The sequence below is a fragment of the Chiloscyllium plagiosum genome, chromosome 2 (genome assembly GCF_004010195.1).
Source record: "Chiloscyllium plagiosum isolate BGI_BamShark_2017 chromosome 2, ASM401019v2, whole genome shotgun sequence".
Classification (NCBI taxonomy): Eukaryota; Metazoa; Chordata; class Chondrichthyes; order Orectolobiformes; family Hemiscylliidae; genus Chiloscyllium; species Chiloscyllium plagiosum.
This window is the reverse complement of record NC_057711.1, coordinates 114,962,259-114,984,246: the sequence shown is the minus strand read 5'-3', so window position 1 is coordinate 114,984,246 and position 21,988 is coordinate 114,962,259. Positions and strand designations below refer to the sequence as shown.

General features: G+C 42.3%; 1 protein-coding gene across 2 annotated transcripts in view; it reads right to left on the bottom strand.

The window, feature by feature from the left end:
* The window catches only part of cemip2 (cell migration inducing hyaluronidase 2), a 79,197-nt gene that overhangs the window by 17,210 nt on the left and 39,999 nt on the right, over window positions 1–21,988 (bottom strand). The window contains exons 11-18 of one of the 2 annotated variants that reach the window (XM_043716504.1): window positions 17,839–17,967; window positions 15,968–16,056; window positions 14,613–14,744; window positions 13,729–13,764; window positions 12,316–12,471; window positions 10,830–11,007; window positions 4,968–5,183; window positions 206–414 (exon numbers count right to left, since the gene is read on the bottom strand). In XM_043716504.1, the coding sequence (XP_043572439.1) occupies window positions 206–414; window positions 4,968–5,183; window positions 10,830–11,007; window positions 12,316–12,471; window positions 13,729–13,764; window positions 14,613–14,744; window positions 15,968–16,056; window positions 17,839–17,967 (1,145 nt within the window). The remainder of the gene's footprint in view (window positions 1–205; window positions 415–4,967; window positions 5,184–10,829; window positions 11,008–12,315; window positions 12,472–13,728; window positions 13,765–14,612; window positions 14,745–15,967; window positions 16,057–17,838; window positions 17,968–21,988) is intronic. The other variant, XM_043716514.1, reaches the window with a different exon arrangement.

The window sequence follows — 21,988 nt, the reverse complement described above, 5'->3', positions numbered from 1 at the left end:
TCTCCGGCGCTGTGTGGCAGCAGTGCCATTAACCATTCACAGACATAATTATTTCCATGCACGACTTGGTCCCAAGTTTTAAAAAATAAGTTAGAGTAAGACAAATGTCCAAAAATTTCCTCATTGTGTTATGGTACATAGCAACTGTAAAGTAACAACTGTCTCTTAAGGTATTTCATGAAGTGCATGTGAAATCACAGCTTACCTATTGAAGTTTATAAGATACAGAAAGGTTTCCTCTGGTGCACGGCCATTCCAGTGAATTGTGTAGCCTTTCTGGAGCATCACTACGGGCTGGTATTGCTGGAAGTCTGCTCGCTGGTTGATGCCACGTAGAGTCATAGGATTGTTGGAATATTCATCTCTTGCAATGGTCATGGTTAGATTTTGAGGTCGACGGGTTTGTACATAAACCTGTTACAAGGAATTACAATATCACCATCAACATTAAAACCAATGACCAGGAACTTCACCGTCATCGTCCTATCACTTCCAAAACCCCTTGTTCAACTTCTATAAGCAAAGGAGGTCCTTTGTGAGTATGAGACGGGAGATCATAATTTTTATTTTGCTTCTGTTTACCACGGAGGTCAGTCACTGAAAATACTCACAAGAGGCAGCCAATGTACTTTTGTCAGAAGAACATTAAAATTTATTATATTAAAGTAAAACTATGTTATACTAAATAAGAACAATTTGGAAAAAAAACTCATTCCACACATCAGAAAAGAAAATTCAACCCTTTTACCCTCAACATTAACCTTACAGCAAAAGGTCATCTCTGTCTCCTCTTTAAAGCTCCTTGGTCTGTTGGCACAACTGTACTTGTCTTAGAGTCATAGAAATGTACAGCACAGAAACAGACCCTTCGGTCCAACCCGTCCATGCCGACCAGATATCCCAACCCAATCTAGTCCCACCTGCCAGCACCCGGTCCATATCCCTCCAAACGCTTCCTATTCATATACCCATCCAAATGCCTCTTAAATGTTGCAATTATACCAGCCTCCACCAATTTTGTAAACCTCTATAAGGTCACCCCGCAGCCTCCGATACTCCAGGGAAAAAAGCCCCAGCCTGTTCAGCCTCTCCTTATGACTCAAATCCTCCAACCCTGGCAACATCCTTGTAAATCTTTTCTGAACTCTTTCATTCAACAAATTTCTGCATTAATCCAATGCTATCTCCTTTAGCTAATGAATCCTCCAGAGAGTCTTAAAGAAACCTCAATTCTCTTATTGTTTAATGTATATTCTTTAAATTCAGGTCTTCAACAGGTTTCTGTTTGTGAAGCATTCACTTTTAGTCTACTCAGGACAACTTCTCAGAGCAGGTTGTTTCGGAAACCCCTAAGTAATAATACGTCTGCTATTACAGACCTTTTCTCTCTGAATGAAACTTGTACACGGCATTTGTAAATGAACTTACTTCTGTGTGTCTGCTTTTGTCATTGGACAGTCTGTTGTTGGGTGACACCCCAATTTCTTTTCTCTCTCATACCTTTCCTTTTCTAATGCACTAAACTATTCACCTTCAGCTCCAAGACTGTGAACTCTGATTAAAAATACATGTGCAAATTTTGTACATTCTGACATCATGACAGAACAAATCTAATATGAAACTAAAAACCATGCTCCCCATCATCTTTAACACAAAGAATATAGAAATACAAGTCAAACTTAAAGTTCTACACCACTCCCTCACTTCAGAACTTAAGATGGTGAGATCATGAGAGACATGGATAGGGTAAAAATCAACTAGGAGAAAGTGAGGACTGAAGATGATGGAGATCAGAGCTGAAAAATGTGTTGCTGGAAAAGCACAGCAGGTAAGGCAGCAGAAGGGCTTATGCCCGAAACGTCGATTGTCCTGCTCCTTGGATGCTGCCTGACCTGCTGCACTTTTCCAGCAACACATTTTTCAACATGGATAGGGTGAATGCATTTAGTCTTTTTCCCAGGGTTGGGGAATTGAGGACTAGAGGGCATCAGTTTAAGGTAAGAGGGGAAAGAATAAAAGGGAACCTGAGGGCAACTTTTTTAGACAGTGGGTGATATGCATATGGAATGAGCTGCCAGCAGGTATATTAACAACTTTTAAAAGGCATTTTGACAAATACCTGGATATTCGGAAGGAACCTGGATAAAGGTTTAGAAGGATATGGGCCAAGTGCAGGGAAATGGGGTTAGCGTGGATGGGCATTTTGGTTGGCATGCACCAGTTTGGCCCAAAGGGCCTATCTCAGTGCTACAGGACTCTGACGCTATGTTGAACAATAATATATTATGAACGTTCATCACACTTGCTAATGGCACACCAACACTCTGCTACGTGGAGGCTGTCCACCTATCAGCAGTGCTAACAAGGAAGGTTTTATGTAAGAAAAAGGTAGATGGGGAGGGGTCTTTGGCATGGTGACATGCTCCCTTATGGCCCCAATGATTTCCCCAAAGGAGTTCTACTCCCAACAGTGTAAATAACATTTTCCATCCCTCCCTGCTGTAGATTACATGTCTCTAAACTGCCTCAGGAGTGGTAACTCTCCTGGTGTCATTCCGGAGTCGCTGACACTCTGGCTGGGTTCACAACTCTTGGGGTGGTGGGGGGGGATTAAAATCGAGAGAGCAGTTACCTTCTTGCTGCTGGTAAAATTAGACCTTCGGCCCAACATCCTCCAAAGCAGGCTCACCACCCACCTCTGATCCCTGCAATGGCTTCCTTGCCACCTCTGAAAAATTCCAATCCAAGTGCCATTTGAGAGTCAGTGAACTGACTCGGTCTAAGTAAGAGGTTTTGTAGGTTTAGCTCCCCTTTCAGGCATAGGAATATAAAAAATCTAGGCTTAGATTGCTGCACTGAGAGAGTGCTGCACAGAACAGGACTATGTCCACATGGACCTTCTCAGGTCAAAGTAAAAGATCAAGTGACTCTCTTTTGAAGTGGAGGAGGGGAACTCTCCCTGGCATCCTGATCAATTGAATCACTAACAACAGATTTTCAGATCATTACTATGTTGTTTGTGGGAGCTTGCGGTGTATAAATGTCACTCCCTGCTCTCTCAATAACTAACTGTGATAGCGATCCTCCTCCAAAGTTGGAGCTAAGTCCAGAAAGCTCCAGTCTGTTTCTAGCCTCGCACTGCTAGCTTAATGCGGATAGTGGGGGCCAACGGTGAGAAAACCTTCCCTTCCCCGGTCTGTAGCTCTGACACATGAACTATTTATCGCCCTTTTATTGTGCCAATTAAAATAGAGCTTGGCTGATCGTCATGGTGACGTTTCATTGCTGTTCTACTGGATTATGTAACTTGAAGAGTCTGCAATTAACTGGGGAATTCCAGTGACTGCTTCCCTTCATCTTGCATCAATGTGGTCTTCACCAGTTTCCTCATTTCCCCTTCCCCCACCTTACTTCAGTTCCAACCTTCCAGCTCAGCACCATCCTCATGACCTGTCCCACCTGTCAATCTTCCTTCCTACCTATCCACTCCACCCTCCCCTCCGGCCTATCACCTTTACTCCCACCTCCATCCATCGTTGCACTCTCAGCAACCTTCTCCCCAGCCTCACCCTCCTCCCATTTATCTCTCCACCCCTGAGGCTCCCAGCCTCATTCCTGATGAAGGGCTTTTGCCCGAAACGTCGTTTTTCCTGCTCCTTGGATGCTGCCTGACGTGCTGTGCTTTTCCAGCACCAGTCTAATCTTCATCTTGTACTGCCCACTCCATCTCAATTCTCTGGATTTCTTACAGCCAACTGAATGAATTATGCCTCTGAATGAAGGCAGAGCCACCTTACTCCAACCTGTTCTCTTTCTTAATCACTTAAGAGATAAAACAAAAGAACTGCAGACAGGCAGGAGGCTGGAAGAACACAGCAGGCCAGGCAGCCTGGCTTGTTGTGTTCTTACAACCTTCTTCATAATCGTGTCAAGTTGTTGGAATATCCAGTATTGTTCTGTAGGATAAAACTCCGCATTAAAAAATGAACAGTTGAATTAACTGTCTCCTCAACACAAGTAGCCATGCGCAGCTTGTGTGTAGTGTAAACATGCCATTCCTTTGCAACAAGGAGAAAAAATCCAAATCTGATCTCCCTTACGCGAATAAACTTAGCTCAATGGGGGATGACTCACAGCAGAGCAAGATAAAACATACAAATATAGAAAATGGGTACAGGAGTAGGCCATTCAGCCCTTCAAGTCATTCAATACAATCATTACTGATCATCCTTCTCAGTACCCTGTTCTTGCTTTCTTCCTGTGCCCTTTGACCCCTTAGCCTTAAGAACAATACCTAATTAACTGTGATGAGTAATGACTGTGGGTTCAATTCCCACTCAGGAGACATAGCACGTACTCAAGGCTGAACACTCCAAAGCAATACCAGGGGACTGCTGCACTGTCACATGTGTCATTGTTTGGACTAGATGTCGAGACCTTACCTATTCCCTCAGATGAACGTAAAAGATCACACAGGCACTATTTCAAAGGTCAGCAGGAGAGTCTTCACCAGTATCCTAGCTAATACAGTTGCCTTAACCAACAACACTAAAAATGTACAGACTACCTATTCATTAGTGGGAGCTTGCTGCATGTATATTCACGACCACGTTTCTGACATGACAGCAACGATGACACTTCTAACATAAACATTAGCTGACTGCTCATTAGCAAGTCTCTAGCTCAGGAAAGATGCTTTGAGGTACAGGTTTCCCCGTCATGCGAAAGTCAGGCGTTCCTATGAAATGTTTCGCAAGCCATAAAGCGAAGAAGCAGTGACTTGTTTTCGTAAAAGTTAAAATCCTCTTCGGATTTCTTTTGGTGAGCGAAAACACGCACTAATGTAGGTCTTTCGGAAAAGCAAAGCAGCGTAAAGCAAACTTTCAAAAAGCGGGCGACACCTGTGCACATTTCGAAATGATGTCTCCCGCCCTGCTCTCTCTCGCCAAGCCTCAGTCTCTTCTTACCTGAGCGTATTTTCCGCTGCAAACTGAACCAAACCAGGATGTGATATTCTCGCAGCTGGGATGCTGGATCAGGAAATTATCCATGCGGCCTACGTATGTGTCTCTGTAGCCCGTCACAGATCCATCAATGTCATGGAACACAGCATTCTTGTCACCATCGAGATCACAGCCCTCGAACCACGGGCCTGGTTTGCCAAAGAAAACCTTCAAGGACACCTAAGGGGCAATTATAATTAAAAATGTTGTGGACTTTACTGTGACTATTGGTATGTTGCAAGATATTATCCTTTGGTTACATAGTCCTCTCTGCTTTAGGTGTAAATCAAGTTAGTTCAATCATGCTGCTGGCAGCTAAGCAGGACTTCATCAATGCAACACACAACAGAGATACGGGAGTGAAGAAGGGATGAACTCATTTCAGAAATTAAGGACAGATGAACTTCGAGAAACATCTCTGGAATTCCTAACATCGATTTATATGAAGCTTGAACAATTTGAAAGATTACTCTGTGTGCAGGTATTGTGTTCAGGTACAATTCAATAACAGAAGAACCGATTGGATTTCTTTATACAGAGTACAATGTTACCTGCAACGTGCACTCTGAAAGGGCAGTGGCAGCTGCATCAACAGCAGCATTCAAGAATAAATACATAACGGAAAGATAATTGTGAAGTAATGGAAAAATAACAGGGGAGTGAGTAAAACATAGCTCCTTGAAAGTGGAGTCACAGGTAGCTAGGATAGTGAAGGCAACGTTTGGTATGCTTTCCTTTATTGATCAGAGTATTGAGTACAGGAGTTGGGAGGTCATGTTGCGGCTGTACAGGACATTGGTTAGGCCACTGTTGGAATATTGCGTGCAATTCTGGTCTCCTTCCTATCGGAAAGATGTTGTGAAACTTGAAAGGGTTTAGAAAAGATTTACAAGGATGTTGCCAGGGTTGGAGGATCTGAGCTACAGGGAGAGGCTGAACAGGCTGGGTTGTTTTCCCTGGAGCGTCGGAGGCTGAGGGGTGACCTTATAGAGGTTTACAAAATTATGAGGGTCATGGATAGGATAAATAGACAAAGTCTTTTCCCTGGGGTCGGGGAGTCCAGAACGAGAGGGCATAGGTTTAGGGTGAGAGGGGAAAGATATAAAAGAGACCTAAGGGGTATCCTTTTCACACAGAGGGTCGTAAGTGTTTGGAATGAGCTGCCAGACGAAGTGGTGGAGGCTAGTACAATTGCAACATTTAAGAGGTATTTGGATGGGTATATGAATAGGAAGGGTTTGGAGGGATATGGGCCAGGTGCTGGCAGGTGGGACTAGATTGGGTTGGGATATCTGGTCGTCATGGATGGGTTGGACCGAAGGGTCTGTTTCCATGCTGTACAGCTCTATGACTCTATGACTAAAACTGAATCGCTATTTCAAAGAGTCAGCACATGCATGATGGATTAAACAGCCTCATTCCTTACTGTGTCAGTCTATGACCTGAGACTTCCCCAATTTTCATTCAGAATTCCACCAGGAGATGTCCCAATGTTCAATCATTTACTACACTGCCTAACGCATTACTGCGCAGAATAGACGCTGCTAATTTTGGTCAATAAGTGGTAGCTGATCCCATTGTAGCCAATGATGTGGGGGTGAAAGGGAGTAAATCTGTTTCCATTGCTCATGACTGAAGTTGGAAAGAAATTAAAACAAGCCAACCTCCACTCCTCACCTCTATCAATGCTCCACAACTCCCTGTGTTATACTGAGGGAGCCCTACTCTGCCAGAGGTGCCACCTTCAAGAAACAAAGTTAAACCAAGTGCCCACAATAATTTACCCTATGGACATCACACCAGATTCAGACCCAGCAGTGACTAACTACGCAGTGAGGGAGGTTGAGACCTGTGGAATGGTTAGACTGGAATTCAGACTTTCCTGGCAAGATTGGAGTGTGAGTGTGAGAGTGTCTGCGTGCGAGAGGGTCTGTGTGTGGTGTTGTGGAGTAGGGTGGGGGGAGCAGAAAATTACTATGAACCAAAACACATCAATGTGATGAACAGGACACTAGGACAGTGGAAAACAAATAACAACTAGCTTTGTGGCAATCATTCCACAAGAATGGCAGACAACCATTTACAAACCAAAATACAATTCTGACAACACCCCAGCCTGAGGCACAACAAAACAGTTTATGATAACACTACCTGTTGATTCTATTAATTATTCTTGAGTTCTACAATACTCCAAGATCCCTACACAATCTCAGTTCTCCCTATCTCCGTGACCTCTGCCAGTCCTATAACCTCTCAGCACATCTGAACTCCTTCAGTTAATCTCTCTGAAGCATCTCAATTTCCTTTGTTTGACCAAAGGAAGCCATGTTTACAGCTGCCTTGGCTCCAAGCTCTGGAATTCCCTTCCTAAAACTCGCTGTCTCTTTCTTATTTCAAGACTGCGATAACACCCTTAAGGTCCATGGGGAATCATTAATTATTCTCTTCTGTGGAGCTTGTGGAGTATGGGTCCCCTTGGTAACAGACAATGGTAGTGTCCCTGCCTCTGAGACAGGAGGTCTGGATTCAAGTCCCACCTGCGCCAGTAGTATGTATGTCCCTCAACAGGTTAATTAGAAAACATAAAATAAACAACAGACCCAGTGGCAATAACAGATTTTTTAAAAAGTCATGGTGATTTGGTGGTAGAAGACGACGGTTTGGTTGTGTAATAGCACTTCAGGGGTAGAAGGGGATCACCTCATGGATGAGTTAAGCTGAAGGTTTCTGTTTCCATGCTGTATGACTCGGACTCTGCAAAAAGTCATTCTCTTGACCGCTTGTGGGCCCTGACTTTCAGCATAAGAGTTTAACCTGCCCAGCAACCCAAAGTCAAAATCTTGTAATGGACTGATAGATATTGTAGTGGATAATTATGACTCCAAACCATTGCAGAGTTTAACACAGCAAGTAGACTTTCGGGGAACCAGTTACTGAATTCATGACGAGACTGCAAAAATTGATGGAACATCAAGTATGGGTCAGCATTTTGGAAAAATGTTAAATCGATCGCTTAGTTTGTAGCATTAATAATATCACAGCCAAAGGATGCTACTGACTGAACCAAATCTGGAACGTAAGAAAGTCACAACACTAACTCAGTCTGGTGAAAACACAGAAAAAGTGGCTCAGGAGATTCAGCAATCCATATCCGGTACTGTCCTCAGCCAAGGGCAACTCCCACACTGCAGCGTCAACGCCCCCGTGGATAACACTCATGGTTCCTGTTCATTGCCACGGAAGGGCAATTGGAGTCGGAGGCTGCAAGGTTCCAAAACTGGACGGGAAGTTTCTCCACAACACAGTGAGGAGCAAGAACATCCATGCTGCACTCGTAGTCACAGGATCCACCTCAGACAGGGCTACCGAAATGGGTGAAACATGGTCCGCCAGGTAAAAGGGTAAAGTCACCTCAAGACAAGGCTTTGCAAGTAAACCAGCCTGAGGATGAGGAACTGCTACAGCTAAATTATATCACTACTCCCAAAAATGTAGCCCCAATTAAAAGGTGTCCATTCAGGTAAATGGCCACCACTTAGACATGTACAGGTACCGCTGTATTTATTGTTGGGGAGTAAACCTTTAGAAACTCCAATGTGGCATCTTGCCTTTAAGCCTGTGAGACACCAAGGTTAGATTGGTTACGCATCATCCCAACCACTGTCACCCCAGTTACACATTACCACAAACAGTTCAACTCCTCTTAAATGGTGGCACAAGGGCCAGGTCCCAACCTTTGGGAAGGGACTGGTTACAGGAAATCTGCCTGGATTGGCAACAGAACTTTAAAATAGGTATCGGCGATCTGTATGAAACCGCTGGGAAGTATCCTCAAAAGTTCCCAGAGGGGTTCATTGGGATAAAAGGCACGGGGGCCATGTAGACCCAGAAGCTCGACCTAAATCCTTCACGGCACAACTAGACCCCTATGCACCAGAGTAAATGTGTGTTACAATGCCTTGAGGAACTTGGCAATACCCTCAGTACCATTTGCTGAATGGGCCATACCATTAGTCCCAGTTGTAAAAACTGACAACTCTGTCGCTGTGGAGATTATGACTTGACAGTCAACAGGTTTCCCTCAGATAGACAGATACCTTACGCCACACATTGAAAACTTTATGAGAATCCGGCTGGGGGGGGGGGGGGGGGGGGTCACTTACTTTCTGAATTGAATATGTGCCATGTCTACTCCCAACTGGAACTCAAAGGGTCATCCAGGAAGTACGCCGCTGTCAATACTCACAGAGGACTGGAGGAGTACACTCACTTGCCTTTTTGGAGTAGCTAGCTGGTGCCAACTTTCAAAGGGCAATGGAGAGCATCCTCCCAGTGATGCCCCGAGTGGCAGTCTATCTGGATGACATTTTCATCACAGGAGCTACTACAAAGAAAATGTGGAGAGTTTGGAGGTTTTATGGTGTTCTTCTGAGGCCAGCATCCAACTAAAAAGGGAAAAAGGTGTCCCAGGTGCATGAGCTATCTTGTGTACAGAGTTGACAAGGTTAGATTGTACTCTGTCAAAAAGAGGGTGAAAGCCATAAAAGAGGCTCCAACGCGGAGGAACATTACGGAGTCCATATATTTCCTAGGTCTCAAAAATCACTAGGGGGTGATATGATCCATGTGATGAACCTCGGTGACAGCTCTCCAGGTATCCTGCGAGTTATCCTTAAATGGGTTTAGCATTGAACAGTCGAAACCAGGAAGAAGATCATTAAAACAAAGCACGTCAACCACCTCCAGTGGGAACTCTCCACAGAGACAACTGTTTATACAGACATGCCACCAACACAAGTACCCTCCAGTGATTCTTTGTCAGTCTTTACAAAAGAGTCTATACAGCTCTCAACCAGACCTCGAAAGCAACCAGAATGGGGCCCTCACAAAACCCAACAGGAGGCCCCATCATCACAGGAGCTGAGGGGGAGACCTTGGGCTCAGAGGGGAAGAATGTGATCAACACTTTCAGGCCCATGGGGAATCACTAATTATTCTCCCTGTGGAGCTCGTCGAGTACGAGTTCCCTTGGACCTCACCAGCAGAGCTCTTCATAAAGCAGACTCAGGTATATAAAAAAAAGCAAATCCAGGTCCTTATAGTTCTCCCTATCTCTCCTCCATACTTGATTGGTTGCATTGTCTTTAATGAGCTTTGCACGTACATATTCAATTGGAAACACGTGATTTGCTGATAATGGTTACTGGACAGAAAGAAATATATATACCATGGTGATTCGGTGACGGAAATAAAAAAGTTGTTGTTTGTGATAATATTTCTGGATACACTAAAAAAAGCAGACCCAAGAGTGCATCTGCAGAACTGTCTGTCCTGGCCTGGGACTAGCCTATGTATACCATAAGACGAAATTGAGGACTGCAGATGCTGGAGATTAGAGTCAAGATTAGAGTGGTGCTGGAAAAGCACAGCAGGTCAGGCAGCATCTGAGGAGCAGGAAAATCGACATTTCAGGCAGGAGTCCTTCATCAGGAATAAGTCACACTCTGTCTTGGAGTACAACAATAAATTATGTCTCTTTCCAGTCGGGCTTCCTGAGTTATTACAGAGACCTTCTCTATAACCTACCTGCTTGACCACATTTTTGATCACCTCTCCTAATGCAATTCAGTGAGCTATTTTGTTTGTGAACACTTTTATGAGACACACTGGAACGTTTTACAATATTAAAAAGATGCTATGTATATGCATGTTATTGTTTTGTAATGATTTGGTCTGGTGATCTGATTTATAATATTCGTCAATAAGCCAAAGAATTTTGTAAAATGCATGAATATTTCAAAAGAACAAATAACAAAATAAACCTACACTTTTGCCAAACTTCACTAGAGACAAACTGTTCTTTGGAGTCATTTGCCAGGGGTTCTTCAGAAAGAATCCGACAGCACTGGCGAATCGAACTGGTGTTGCCATGTAATTCTGGAAGGTTGTCTTGGTGACATGAATGGGACCATCATAAATCTGAAATCCTCGGATGGGGAATGTCCTGGTATAAAGCCAGAAGAGAATACATGAAACCTTTGTGTAGATAGAAAAATAAGGTTCATTCTTGCTACCAAAATGTCAGATTTGTATCTGATATTATGTACAATGTGAAACCAAGAACATCAAAGGACTACATGATAGAACAGAGCTTGAGTACTGCTGGAAAAGAAGAGAGATATGCAGTCACAGCTTTTCATCTCTCACTCATCTGGACACATGCAAGAATTCCAAATTTCCATGGGAGCACCATGCAGAACAAATCACTTCCTTTGAAATTTGGCATTCTTGCATCTATCCAGATAAGTGCAAGATTAAAAGCTTTGATAACATGCCCCTTTTCAACAAAGCAACTAAGGAAGAAGGTAGGAGTTCATAATTGGCTTGTTAAAGTTGCAAACTCCCGTGTCTTGAAAGAACCGAATGAAACAATATCTACAAGCTATGGAAGATAACATACAATAGTGATCAGCAATTAACATTGGAAGAGAAACAGATTTGGTATCCAGGACTTCATGCAAACTGAAGACTTTTTGTTAAATGAAGACTATTTTAATTAAGTAACTAAAAGTAAAGAGAGATTGCATAAGATAGATGTGGTTTACCTTCAAAGGAAGCTTTTGACAGGGAATGTCATTAACTCTAAACAAGTTACAGGAGTTAGTAGGCATAACATTGACATTATCGAGTTGAGAATAGGAAACAATAACAGGTGAATATTACAACATGATGAACTTAGACAGTATTTTCATATGCTGCCCTCAGCTTGGAGGAAGATTGTGGAACATTTTTGCTGAGGCATTTTAGAACTTCACAGAATTTCATTGGACAAGAGAGCACGATCTAGAGCTTAGACATCAATTCTACCATGAGTTATACATGCAGGAGTTGGAAATTCATCTCTTCAAGTCTGACTTGCAAAGTCTATGAGCTTATGGTTGATTGGGTTTCCAACACCATGCACCCACCTTAGTTTCACACGCTTAGTGGGGTTGTCTTGTTTAGGAAAGGGCACCAACCTCAGATTTAAAATTAATAATTGGATTAGCATCAGCAAGATTTTGTGGGAGGGTGTTGTCTGATGTCTCCCTTGAAAGCCCTGGTTCTGATTTCAGCAGAGACACATATCTTTCTGTTCCAATCAATCCCTTTCAAAATCCTGACAGTTTTAAACCAACCAAATTACCTTCAGTACTTAACCTTCTGCATTACAATGAGTACCAGCCTAGATCCATTGTTTCACACATTATCCAGTATTATTGTAATATAAGCACATGCTTATAGGGGTCAGACATTAATTAAAGAATCTTACTTGTCCCTTGGTAGTGTGCGATTTTTCCCATCAACCCCACCGACACCCCAGTATTTGTTTTGGCCTCCCTGAGATCCATAATTCCTGCTTTCTCCAACAAACAACGACTCAGAGATCTCTTGACTTGAACCTTCATCCTTTGGGAAGCTGCCATCACTATAAGAACAGTTACTGATTAGGAAACAAGCATGAACATTAGCCTTCCGATTCTTTCAGCACTTTACGGTATGGATACTATGGCATAGTGGTTAAAACCAAGGAGTCATAATCTGAATGTTCAGACTAACAATCTGCAGATAAGAATTCAAATCCCAAAAATGGTAGATAAGAAATCCAACCGGATGAAATAAATCTGAAATGAACAGCTTGTCTCAGTAAATGGTGTAAAATCCTATTAAATTAACAACTGCTCTTTAGGAAACGACATCTACTGCCCTTACCTGATCTATCCTACAACTGACTCCAGGCCCAATATCATTGGACTCCTAGCTGCCCAAAGAAATGGCTTAGCAACCTGTTCAGTTTAGGGATGTGAAATAAGTGTTGGCTTTCCTAGTGATGTCCATATCTTATAATTGAACAATTTAAAGAAAGCACAAAAATCCATAAAACATTAATGCCCTGGTCCAAAAAGGCTTGAAGGTGGGGTTTGGACATTCAAGAAAAAAAACAGGCAATACTGTATTGTTCAGAACAATTCATGTACATCTATCGAACTTAGTTTGAAAATTGGTACTTGAAGTCCACCTTCCCAATGTTTGGGACTGATGTGCTGGGAAAGTGGGGAGGTGAAAAGAATTGCTCTTTGTTTGAAGAGTGTAGCTCTACGTTACTATGCTGAAAATACAGTATTGTTCCTAGTGAAACCACTTTCCACAGTTTAAAAGTATCCATAATGAAGGGTGTAATAGCAGTCTCCCAGGAACTGACAGCATTAACAAGTTCAATGGGTACTCAAATCAGAAACACCAACAAACATGTACTTACTGAAAGATAGCATCTGGCAGCCAGCCTATTAGTGGAATTAAGCAGAGGGTGTAACACTGTTGAATCTTTAAGAAATAATTTAATTTGGTGAGCATTCAATGTGCAATTCCTGCACCAGGAATAAAATGATATTTTGACTTCTGCACTGTGCAGTTTATGTGCAAACCACCTGAAATAGACAGGAGGCTTACTGCAATTTCAACACTGCCTTTATAAAGGATATCACTTTTTATTCACTGTGGATAAGCGTAGAAGATATAAGTTGTGGGATCTGTAATTTCTGAATTTGAAAACCTGCAGAAGCTGCAAACTCTCAGCCACTCCATCACAGCAATGAAGAGGAAAGATGGGAAGCTCTAACAAAGTGCAAAATGCAATAGCTAAAATGTGAATTGCTCTTTCCACGCACCAGACAGCTTCTCTTACCTAGCAAAGGACAATCCAATTCCATTATCAGAAAACCTGAAATATTAATGGAAAAATGATAAATACAGGTAATATTTTTTCTGGTGACAGAAACCTGACAGCAATGTTCCCTCTCAGATGTGTATGCAGCCTCATAGCACTTTGGAATATAAAGATCACTAAGATCAACAGGACTCACAACCTCATCATGATCCCCTCAGAATGAAAGTTAAGATGTTTAAAATGTAAACTGCACATGAGCAGAATGTCAATGCTCAAATGAATTTTAGCCTCTCCTGTGCAAAGAAACATTAATAGGGTAAATTGTCTGTTACATCCCCCACGTTTAACCATTCCAAAACCAGTAGCTGTGCTTTCAACTGCCTAGCTCCTAAGCCTTGGAATTAATTCCCTCCATCTCTCTTCCCTGCTCTGATGTGGCCTTTGAAACCAACTCCATAGACTGAGCTTTTAGTTGCCTGTTTTAATAACTCCTTTAGTGGCTCAGTTTTAACAATGCTCCCACGAAGCACCTTACAACCCTGGATGCCAGATCCCTGTGAAAGGAGTGAAAGGGAAACGTGGCAATAAACAGTAACAGGTTTTGGAGAGCCTGACCATGGTTTCATCTGGAAGGCCTCAAAGTGAAGAGAATGTGGAATTGGATACCACATGGAGTGGTGGAGGTGAATAGTGTGGAAGCTCTTAGGGAGAAGCTGGATGAACATGTGACAGAGAGAGGAATCAAAGGAGGGCGTGAAGTGAACGACCAATCAGAGGCAGATTGTGTGGAGCACAGACACCGTTGTGGATCAGTTAGGCCAAGTGGCCTCATTGGGTACTGTACATTCAAAGTAAAAGCTCCTCATGCCTGCTAAGAAATGAGACACTGGACCCTCACATACCCAGAATTGCGAAATACAACATCGCCTCCTCGGACCCAAGCTCCATGGTCGTTGTTTTTGAACGCTATCAGTCTATCAATGACGGCAGCAACACGTGATTTCTGTGGGTCAGCATCTTGGTGAGGACGGAACCTGAACACAAAGAACAAAAGCTTAAAAAAACTGTTGGAAATGTACCACATACAGAATCACCCTGGAGCTCTGCAATGGATCTACTCCTGTCAGAAACAAGTATTTGGATGCAGGGAATGGGGAAAGAATTAGGCACTGGAAAGTTGTCCTTCACTAGACCAAATAACTTGCCAAACAATCACGCCTCATTGACAGCATTACCGCCCATATCATAACAGGAAGCTAAACCAAGTCAGAATGGATTTCAGTGAAAAGAAAAGCATTTTCGCAGGAACGTGAATTTTGTGTTTGCCTGTGCCAGCTGTGGCTCAGTAGATAGCTATACTGCCTCTGTTTCAGCAGCTGTGGGTTCAAGACTCACTCCAGAACCTCAAGCAGAATATCTAGAAACTCCTGGCGCCAATATTGCCTTTCAGACAATACAGTAAATCAAATCCTGTCCAACCTCACAGGTGAACACAACAGATTTCACAGATATTATTTTGTAGGGGAGCAGAGAGGTTCTGTTCGGTTTTCCTTTAGTCCTCAACCAACAACATCAAACAGAAGCTAGCTGAAATGTGAGAGACATGTCACCAAAGCTTTCCAGTTTGCTCTCATCAGGACAAAAGCAAGAATACCAAACTCAACCAAACAATCACTACAATTTATCCTACATGAGAAAAAAAAAGGTGCCAACTGATTGGTTAGTAATTCAATTCAATTGGCTGAGGCAAGTGGGGAATCAGCCGCAAATGACAGACTTTCCAAGCTTCCTGATAATGCAGAAAGGTGCCAGGTTTGAATTGTTCTTTTTGTTTACAGAGACCCTTGTGTCTGAATGTGTGTCACTTCTAGTAAGTATCAATGAAACATTACTGCAACTGATAGTCTTAAATCGGTTGTTAGAGTAGCTATTAACACGTGCAGCACTGTGCGTTGATCACAGAATCACACCTAACGTAGATGTCCGGACAAATTATCTTTTCATTATTGCTGTTTGTGGGGCTTGCTTTATATAAATTGGCTATGTTCCCTACTACAGCAGTGACAACATGTCAAAAAGTACTTAATAGGTTACAAATCACTATAAGACATCCTGAGGTTGTGAAAGGCACTATATCAATGCCAACCCATTCTACCACACTGTGTAAATTCCTTTAATGCTGACATTACAGACAAATACATTTTCCACTTCAAAAAAAGATTAGTTCCTTGGCCAAAAGGTCAGTTCCTTGACTCACCTCGCACTGTTATCCAAACAAAGGTATTCCCTTGGATCATCAGCACTAGCATTGGTGATTTTCACTCCCTTGTCAATGAACAGTCCAGCCTAGCAACAAAAATCGAGAAGAATTACAGCAAAGCTGCATGGACATTTTATCATGTTAATACATTACCCAGTATTCTCATATAAATTACAAAACTATCCCACGAGTTAATCTACTAGAGAATCCAGTTCATTACATAATCCCACAACCACATCTATGGAAGTCCATGCATGTTTTACCTGCAATCTGCATCCAATCCAAAATCTGAACCGTAAATCCAAATAGAAAGGCAAGTGGGTAAACAAACTTGCTTCAGTAACAGGACAAAATGGTCAGAATGTTTAGACATTGGAATGGTTTACTCTTTACAGAGTTCTGGATCGGTCTTTAATGGAAACCATAGCAGGCTTCCCACTGTTGATATCCTGGCCAATATTTAACCCTCAACCAACATCAATGAAACAGAATACCTGGTGACTATTTCATTGCTGTTTGTCGGATGATGTACATAAAATGTGCCATGTGTACTTCAATATAAAAGAATTCACTTTAAACATAATTGCTTGTAACACATTTTGGAGTCATGAAAGTTGCTATATATATATATATATATATATATATGCAGGTTATTTCTTTCTTTCATTTGCCTCATCTCCGTACACGATTATATGTGAATAATGAGGTTTGGTGAGGAAGAGAAGAGGTATTAAGTCTGAAGAACTTATTGCTAATCCTATCCCTGAGGTGACAAATGAAACAGTTGGAATTAGTTACATCAGAGAACAGGCGAAGCTCCAATGAACATTACCCTCTAACCTCAACTGTTCAGCAAAAGGCAGTGGAGAGGGAAAGAGGATGAGGAAAGAACGGGGAGGAGAAAAGCAAAACAGAAAAGAATGTAAACACAATTCAAATCAAAGAACAGTGAACAAAAACAAAAGGAATCAAAGAAATGTTGACAAAAATATACAATATGAATAAATTGACAGAAAAATTAGAATATGAAAATAGCCAGCGAGAACATGATGTTGAATATTCCTCATGTTTAGACAAGTCTTCAGAGGTCTACCTCTGGAAAAATAAATCATGGCCCAAATGTTTCTTTTAAAAAAAAGTGTATGTTCTAGCCAAGATTAATATCAGTAGCACATGGTTATTCACTAACCCGCTGAGCTCCAGTCTGTACTCTGTAGTTTTACTTCAATGTTAGACAGAAACTCAAAAGAAAACTCCAGGCTTTAACTGTTTGTGCTTTGTTAACAAGAAGCCACTTTCAATGGGAAGGACTGGAGGCTAATAATCCTGCAAGTTTAGCTTGGCCTCCAAAGGAATTGAAGTTTAATCTCCAGGACAGTGCTGTAGACACACCACAGGGCATTGATGTTTAATTGAATTTGAACACTTTTGTTAGCCAATTGAGGATTGGGAAAATGAGTGCACTTGCCTGCTAGTTATAATTATCCAAGTGGGGACAAGAGGCATACTTGCTTTCCGATAAAATGTGGGACCTCACAGATCATGACAATGGCCAGACAGGAGAATCAATATAAGGGCAGGGGAGTGAGACAGCAGGACACAACAGGACGTTAGCTGAAATCTTGAGGAATATAGTCAATCAACTGGAGGGTGAGGAGGATGCATGAGTATCAACCTCAGAAATAAAATACAACCTTAATAGAAAAAGAAAAATGAAGCGATTCAAAGTGCAAACGTGGAAAGTGTGAATATCTGTGTGTCAATGAATCCTATCACTTGAATCCTAATATTACTTACATTAGGAGTTAAATTGACAAAGAAACAACAATGACATAAGGAAATATGATGGGATTCAGGAGAGCACTTACTTTGAAGTTCGAATGAACTCTGTTGTTGTAGAAAGTACCCAATGGAGTAAGTTCAGCTTTAGTTTCAGAGAACAACCCTTGGGAATCTCCTGTAGGAACTTTATGGAACAAGTACCATATTCCTGTATCCTAATGTAAATAATAAAATAGTGAGCTTACACAAATTTGTACAGGAAAGAAAGCTCAATTTGTTCTTACACCAAACACTGAGATTATTGATTAAATATTTTATCTACTCAACTTCTTAACATATCATATTGGCTTAAAAGTAAGTACTATTAAAGATTAATCTTCCTGAACTCTCTGGTAAATAAGAAAAAGGAGCAAGGGTAGTTTATTCAGCTTATCAAACCCGATTGTGGCCTCAACACCACTTTCCTGCCTGTTTTCCATTACTCTTGACTCCCTTGTCAGTCAAAATCCTTGTCCAATTCAGCCTTGAATATATTCAATGGCTCAGCCTCTACGCGGTTTCCTAGAATTCTAAAGACTAATGATCCTCTCCATAAAGACATCCTGCCTCATTTCCAAATTAAATGGAAGATGTATTACTTTTTAAAAACAAGCCCCCTATTTCTAGATTCCCCTACAAGAGCAGAGGTCGGCTTGGTAATTATCCTGAACAGTTCTGTCGGGATCTTAGATGTTTGAATAAAGTCACCTCTCCTTCTCTAAACTCCAATGAGTGGAAGCCCAATCTGCTCAAGCTTTCCTCAAGAAAAATCCTGCATCCAGGAATCAGCTCAGTGAACTTTCTTCACTACATCCAATGTGAGTATATCATTCCTTGAGTAATGAGACCAAACCTCAGGACCAAATACACACTCAGATGTAGTCTAACCAAATAACATGCCAACATCAGCTGTGGAAAGAGATCTCAGCATCAAATATTTGCCCCAACAACTAAACAGATTTGGGAGAACTCAAAGTTGTTTTTTAATTCATGTTTGCTGGTGTCCAACTGTAATTGCCCTGGTGGTGGTGAGCTGCCTTCGTAAGTTGCTGCAGTCATTGTGGTGTAGGGACACCCAAAGTGCTGTTTGGAAAGGAATTCCAGGATTTTGAGGTAGTAACAGTAAAGGAAGAGTGATATAGTTCTGGGTCAGGATGGTGATCGACTTTGGAGTGGGAACGTGCAGCTGCGGGGTTTTCCATGTATCTGTTTCCCTTGTCCCTCTAGGTAGTGGAGGAACTGGTGAGTTTGGAAGGTGCTGCCAGGGTCTCATTCTAAGTGAAATGTTGAGTGGTTCTTTTCCTGGGCAACAGTGGATCTCTGTACCAGGCAGTGGACACTGATTTGCTGGATTCCTTCAACTAGGAGAAAGTGAGGACTGCAGATGCTGGAGATGTCAGAACCGAAAAGGGTCGACATTTTAGGCATAAGCATTTCATCAAGAAATGTCAACTCTCCTACTCTTCGGCTGCTGCCTGACCTGCTGTGCATCTCCAGCACCACCCTTTTCAACGTTGATTCCTTCAACTAAACGTGAGAAATGTTCTGCTTGAGATGAAGACCGTCTCATATTTGGGAGGGATGTTGGGTTGGTGTGGTGTGGGGGCAGGCAGGAAATTCAGATTTTAAACTACTTATTTTCATTTCTCCCAGGTGATACATGGCACTGTTTCAGGTTAAAGAGTTTGTACTGGGACAGGCAAGTAGGTCATTCAAATTCATACATGCTTGCACAGCTTTTCCCTTCCTCCTGTACAAACCAATCTTCTGCTCACCTGCCAAACATGTTTGACTCCAAAATGAAATCCTTAGATGTCATTCAGCCTGATTCATGTCCCCTCTGTATGATACTAGGTCAATTGCAGAAATCCAATCTGTTGACCCAATTGAACTCATAGGTCAGAGACTGAACACAGGAATTAGATGACTTGAATTAAGAATCTACTGATGATCATAAACTATAGTTGATAATTAAGAAAAACCTATCTGGTTTACTAATGGCCTTCAGGGATGGAATTCTGCCATCCTGGCCTGGTCTGGTCTACATTTGACCCTCAACTTCCCTCTGAAATGGCTCAGCAAGCCACTCAGATGTATCAATCATTATGAAGTTCTCAACAAAGAAACAAAACCAGAGAGACTATGTGACATTAATCAAGGTTCCAGAAAAGACAACAGCGGAAACAGCCCTATCAACCCTATAAAGTCCTCTTCACTATTATCTGGGGCTAATGCCAAAATAGGGAGAACTGGCCCACAGACTGGTCAATCAACAGTCTGACATTGGTTGTAAGATAGTCATACTAACGAAACCTATGTACCAGACACCACCATCACCTTCCCTTGATATGTCCTGTTCCACTTGCAGGACAGATCCTGTAGAGGTGATGGCACAGTTAGGAAGGAGTTGCCTTGAGAGTCCTCAACATTGACTCCAAATCCCATGAAGTCTCATAGCTTCAGGTTTAACATGGGCAAGGAAACTTCCTGCTGATTAAGTCTTTGGCTGATGAATTGGTACTCGATCATGTTGAACAACACTTGGAAGAAGCACCGAGGGTGCTAAGAGCATAAAATGTATTCTGGGTGAAGGTTTCAGTATCCATCACCAAGAGTGGCTCAGCAGCAGCATTACTGTTCAAGCTGGTCGGGTCCTAAAGGATATAGCTGCTAGACCACGTCTGAGGCAAGTCATGACGAAACCAACAAGTGGGAAAAACAAATTTGACCTCACCCTTACCAATATGTCAGCTGGAGATGCATCTATCCATTACAATTATTGGTAAGAGTGACCACCATACAGCCCTTGTGAGACAAAGTGCTGCCTTTGCATTGAAAATACCCTCGTGTTGTATGGCTATATGGGAACAGACTTCGAACTGATCTAGCAAGACAGGGTATCCATGAGGTGCTATGAGGCCATCAGCAGCAGCAGAATTGTACTCCAACACAATCTGTAACTCCATGGCGTGGCATATCTCCCAATCAACCATTACCATCAAGCCAGGGGATCAAACTTGGTTCAATGGAGAATGCAGGAGGACACTAGGCATACCTGAAAATGAGGTGTCAATCTGGTGAAGCTACCAAACAGGATTATTTGCATACAAAACAACATAGGCAGCAAATGAGAGACAGAGCTAAACAATCCGACAACCAAAGGATTAGACCCAAATTCTGCAATCCTGCTCCATTCAGTTGTGAATGGTGGTTGACAATTAACGAACTCGCTGAAGGAGGGGGGAGGACACTCCATAAATATCCCATCCTCAATGACGGAGGAGCCCAGAACGTCAGTGCAAAAGATCAGGTTGAAGCTTTCGCAGCAATTTTCAGCCGGAAGTGCCAAGTGGATGGTCCATCTCAGTCTCCTCCAGTGGTCCCCAGCTTTGTGGATACCCAGTCTTTAGCCAATTTGATTCACTCCACGTGATATCAAGGAATAATTGGAGACACTGGATACTGCAAAGACTTTGGGTCCTGACAACAGTCTGGCAATAGTAATGAAGACTTGTATTCCAGAACTTGCCATTCCTCTAGCTAAACTCTTCCAGTACACTTACAACACTGACATCTATCTGACAACGTAGAGAATTGCCCAGGTATGTCTTGTGCACAAATACCTGAGCAAATCCAACCCGGTCAATACTGTACCATTAGTCTATTCTTGACCATCAGTAAAGTGAAGGGAAGTGTCATCAACAGTGCTAACAAGCAGGACCTGCTCAGCAATAACCTGCTCAATGATGCCCAGTTTGAATTCCATCAGAGTCACTCAACTCCTGACCTCATTACAGCCTTGGCAAAAACATGGACAAAAGAACGGAATTCCAGAGATGAGGAGAGTATTACAGACCGTGATATCAAGGCTGCATTTAACTGAGTGTGACATCATGAAGCACTAGAAAAACTAGTATCAATGGGAATTTTGGGGAAAACTTTCCGCTGGAATCATACTTGGGACGTAGGAAGATGGTTGAGGTTGTTAGAGGTCAGTCAACTCAGCTCCAGGACATCTCTACAGGAGTTCCTCAGGGTAGTGTCTAGGTACAAACATCTCCAGCTGTTTCAGCAATGTCCTTCTCTCTATGAGGATGTTCACCGATGATTGCACAATGTTCAGTGCCATTTGCAACACCTCAGATACTAAAGCAGTCCATGTTCAAATGCAACAAGAGCTAGACTTGGGCTGACAAG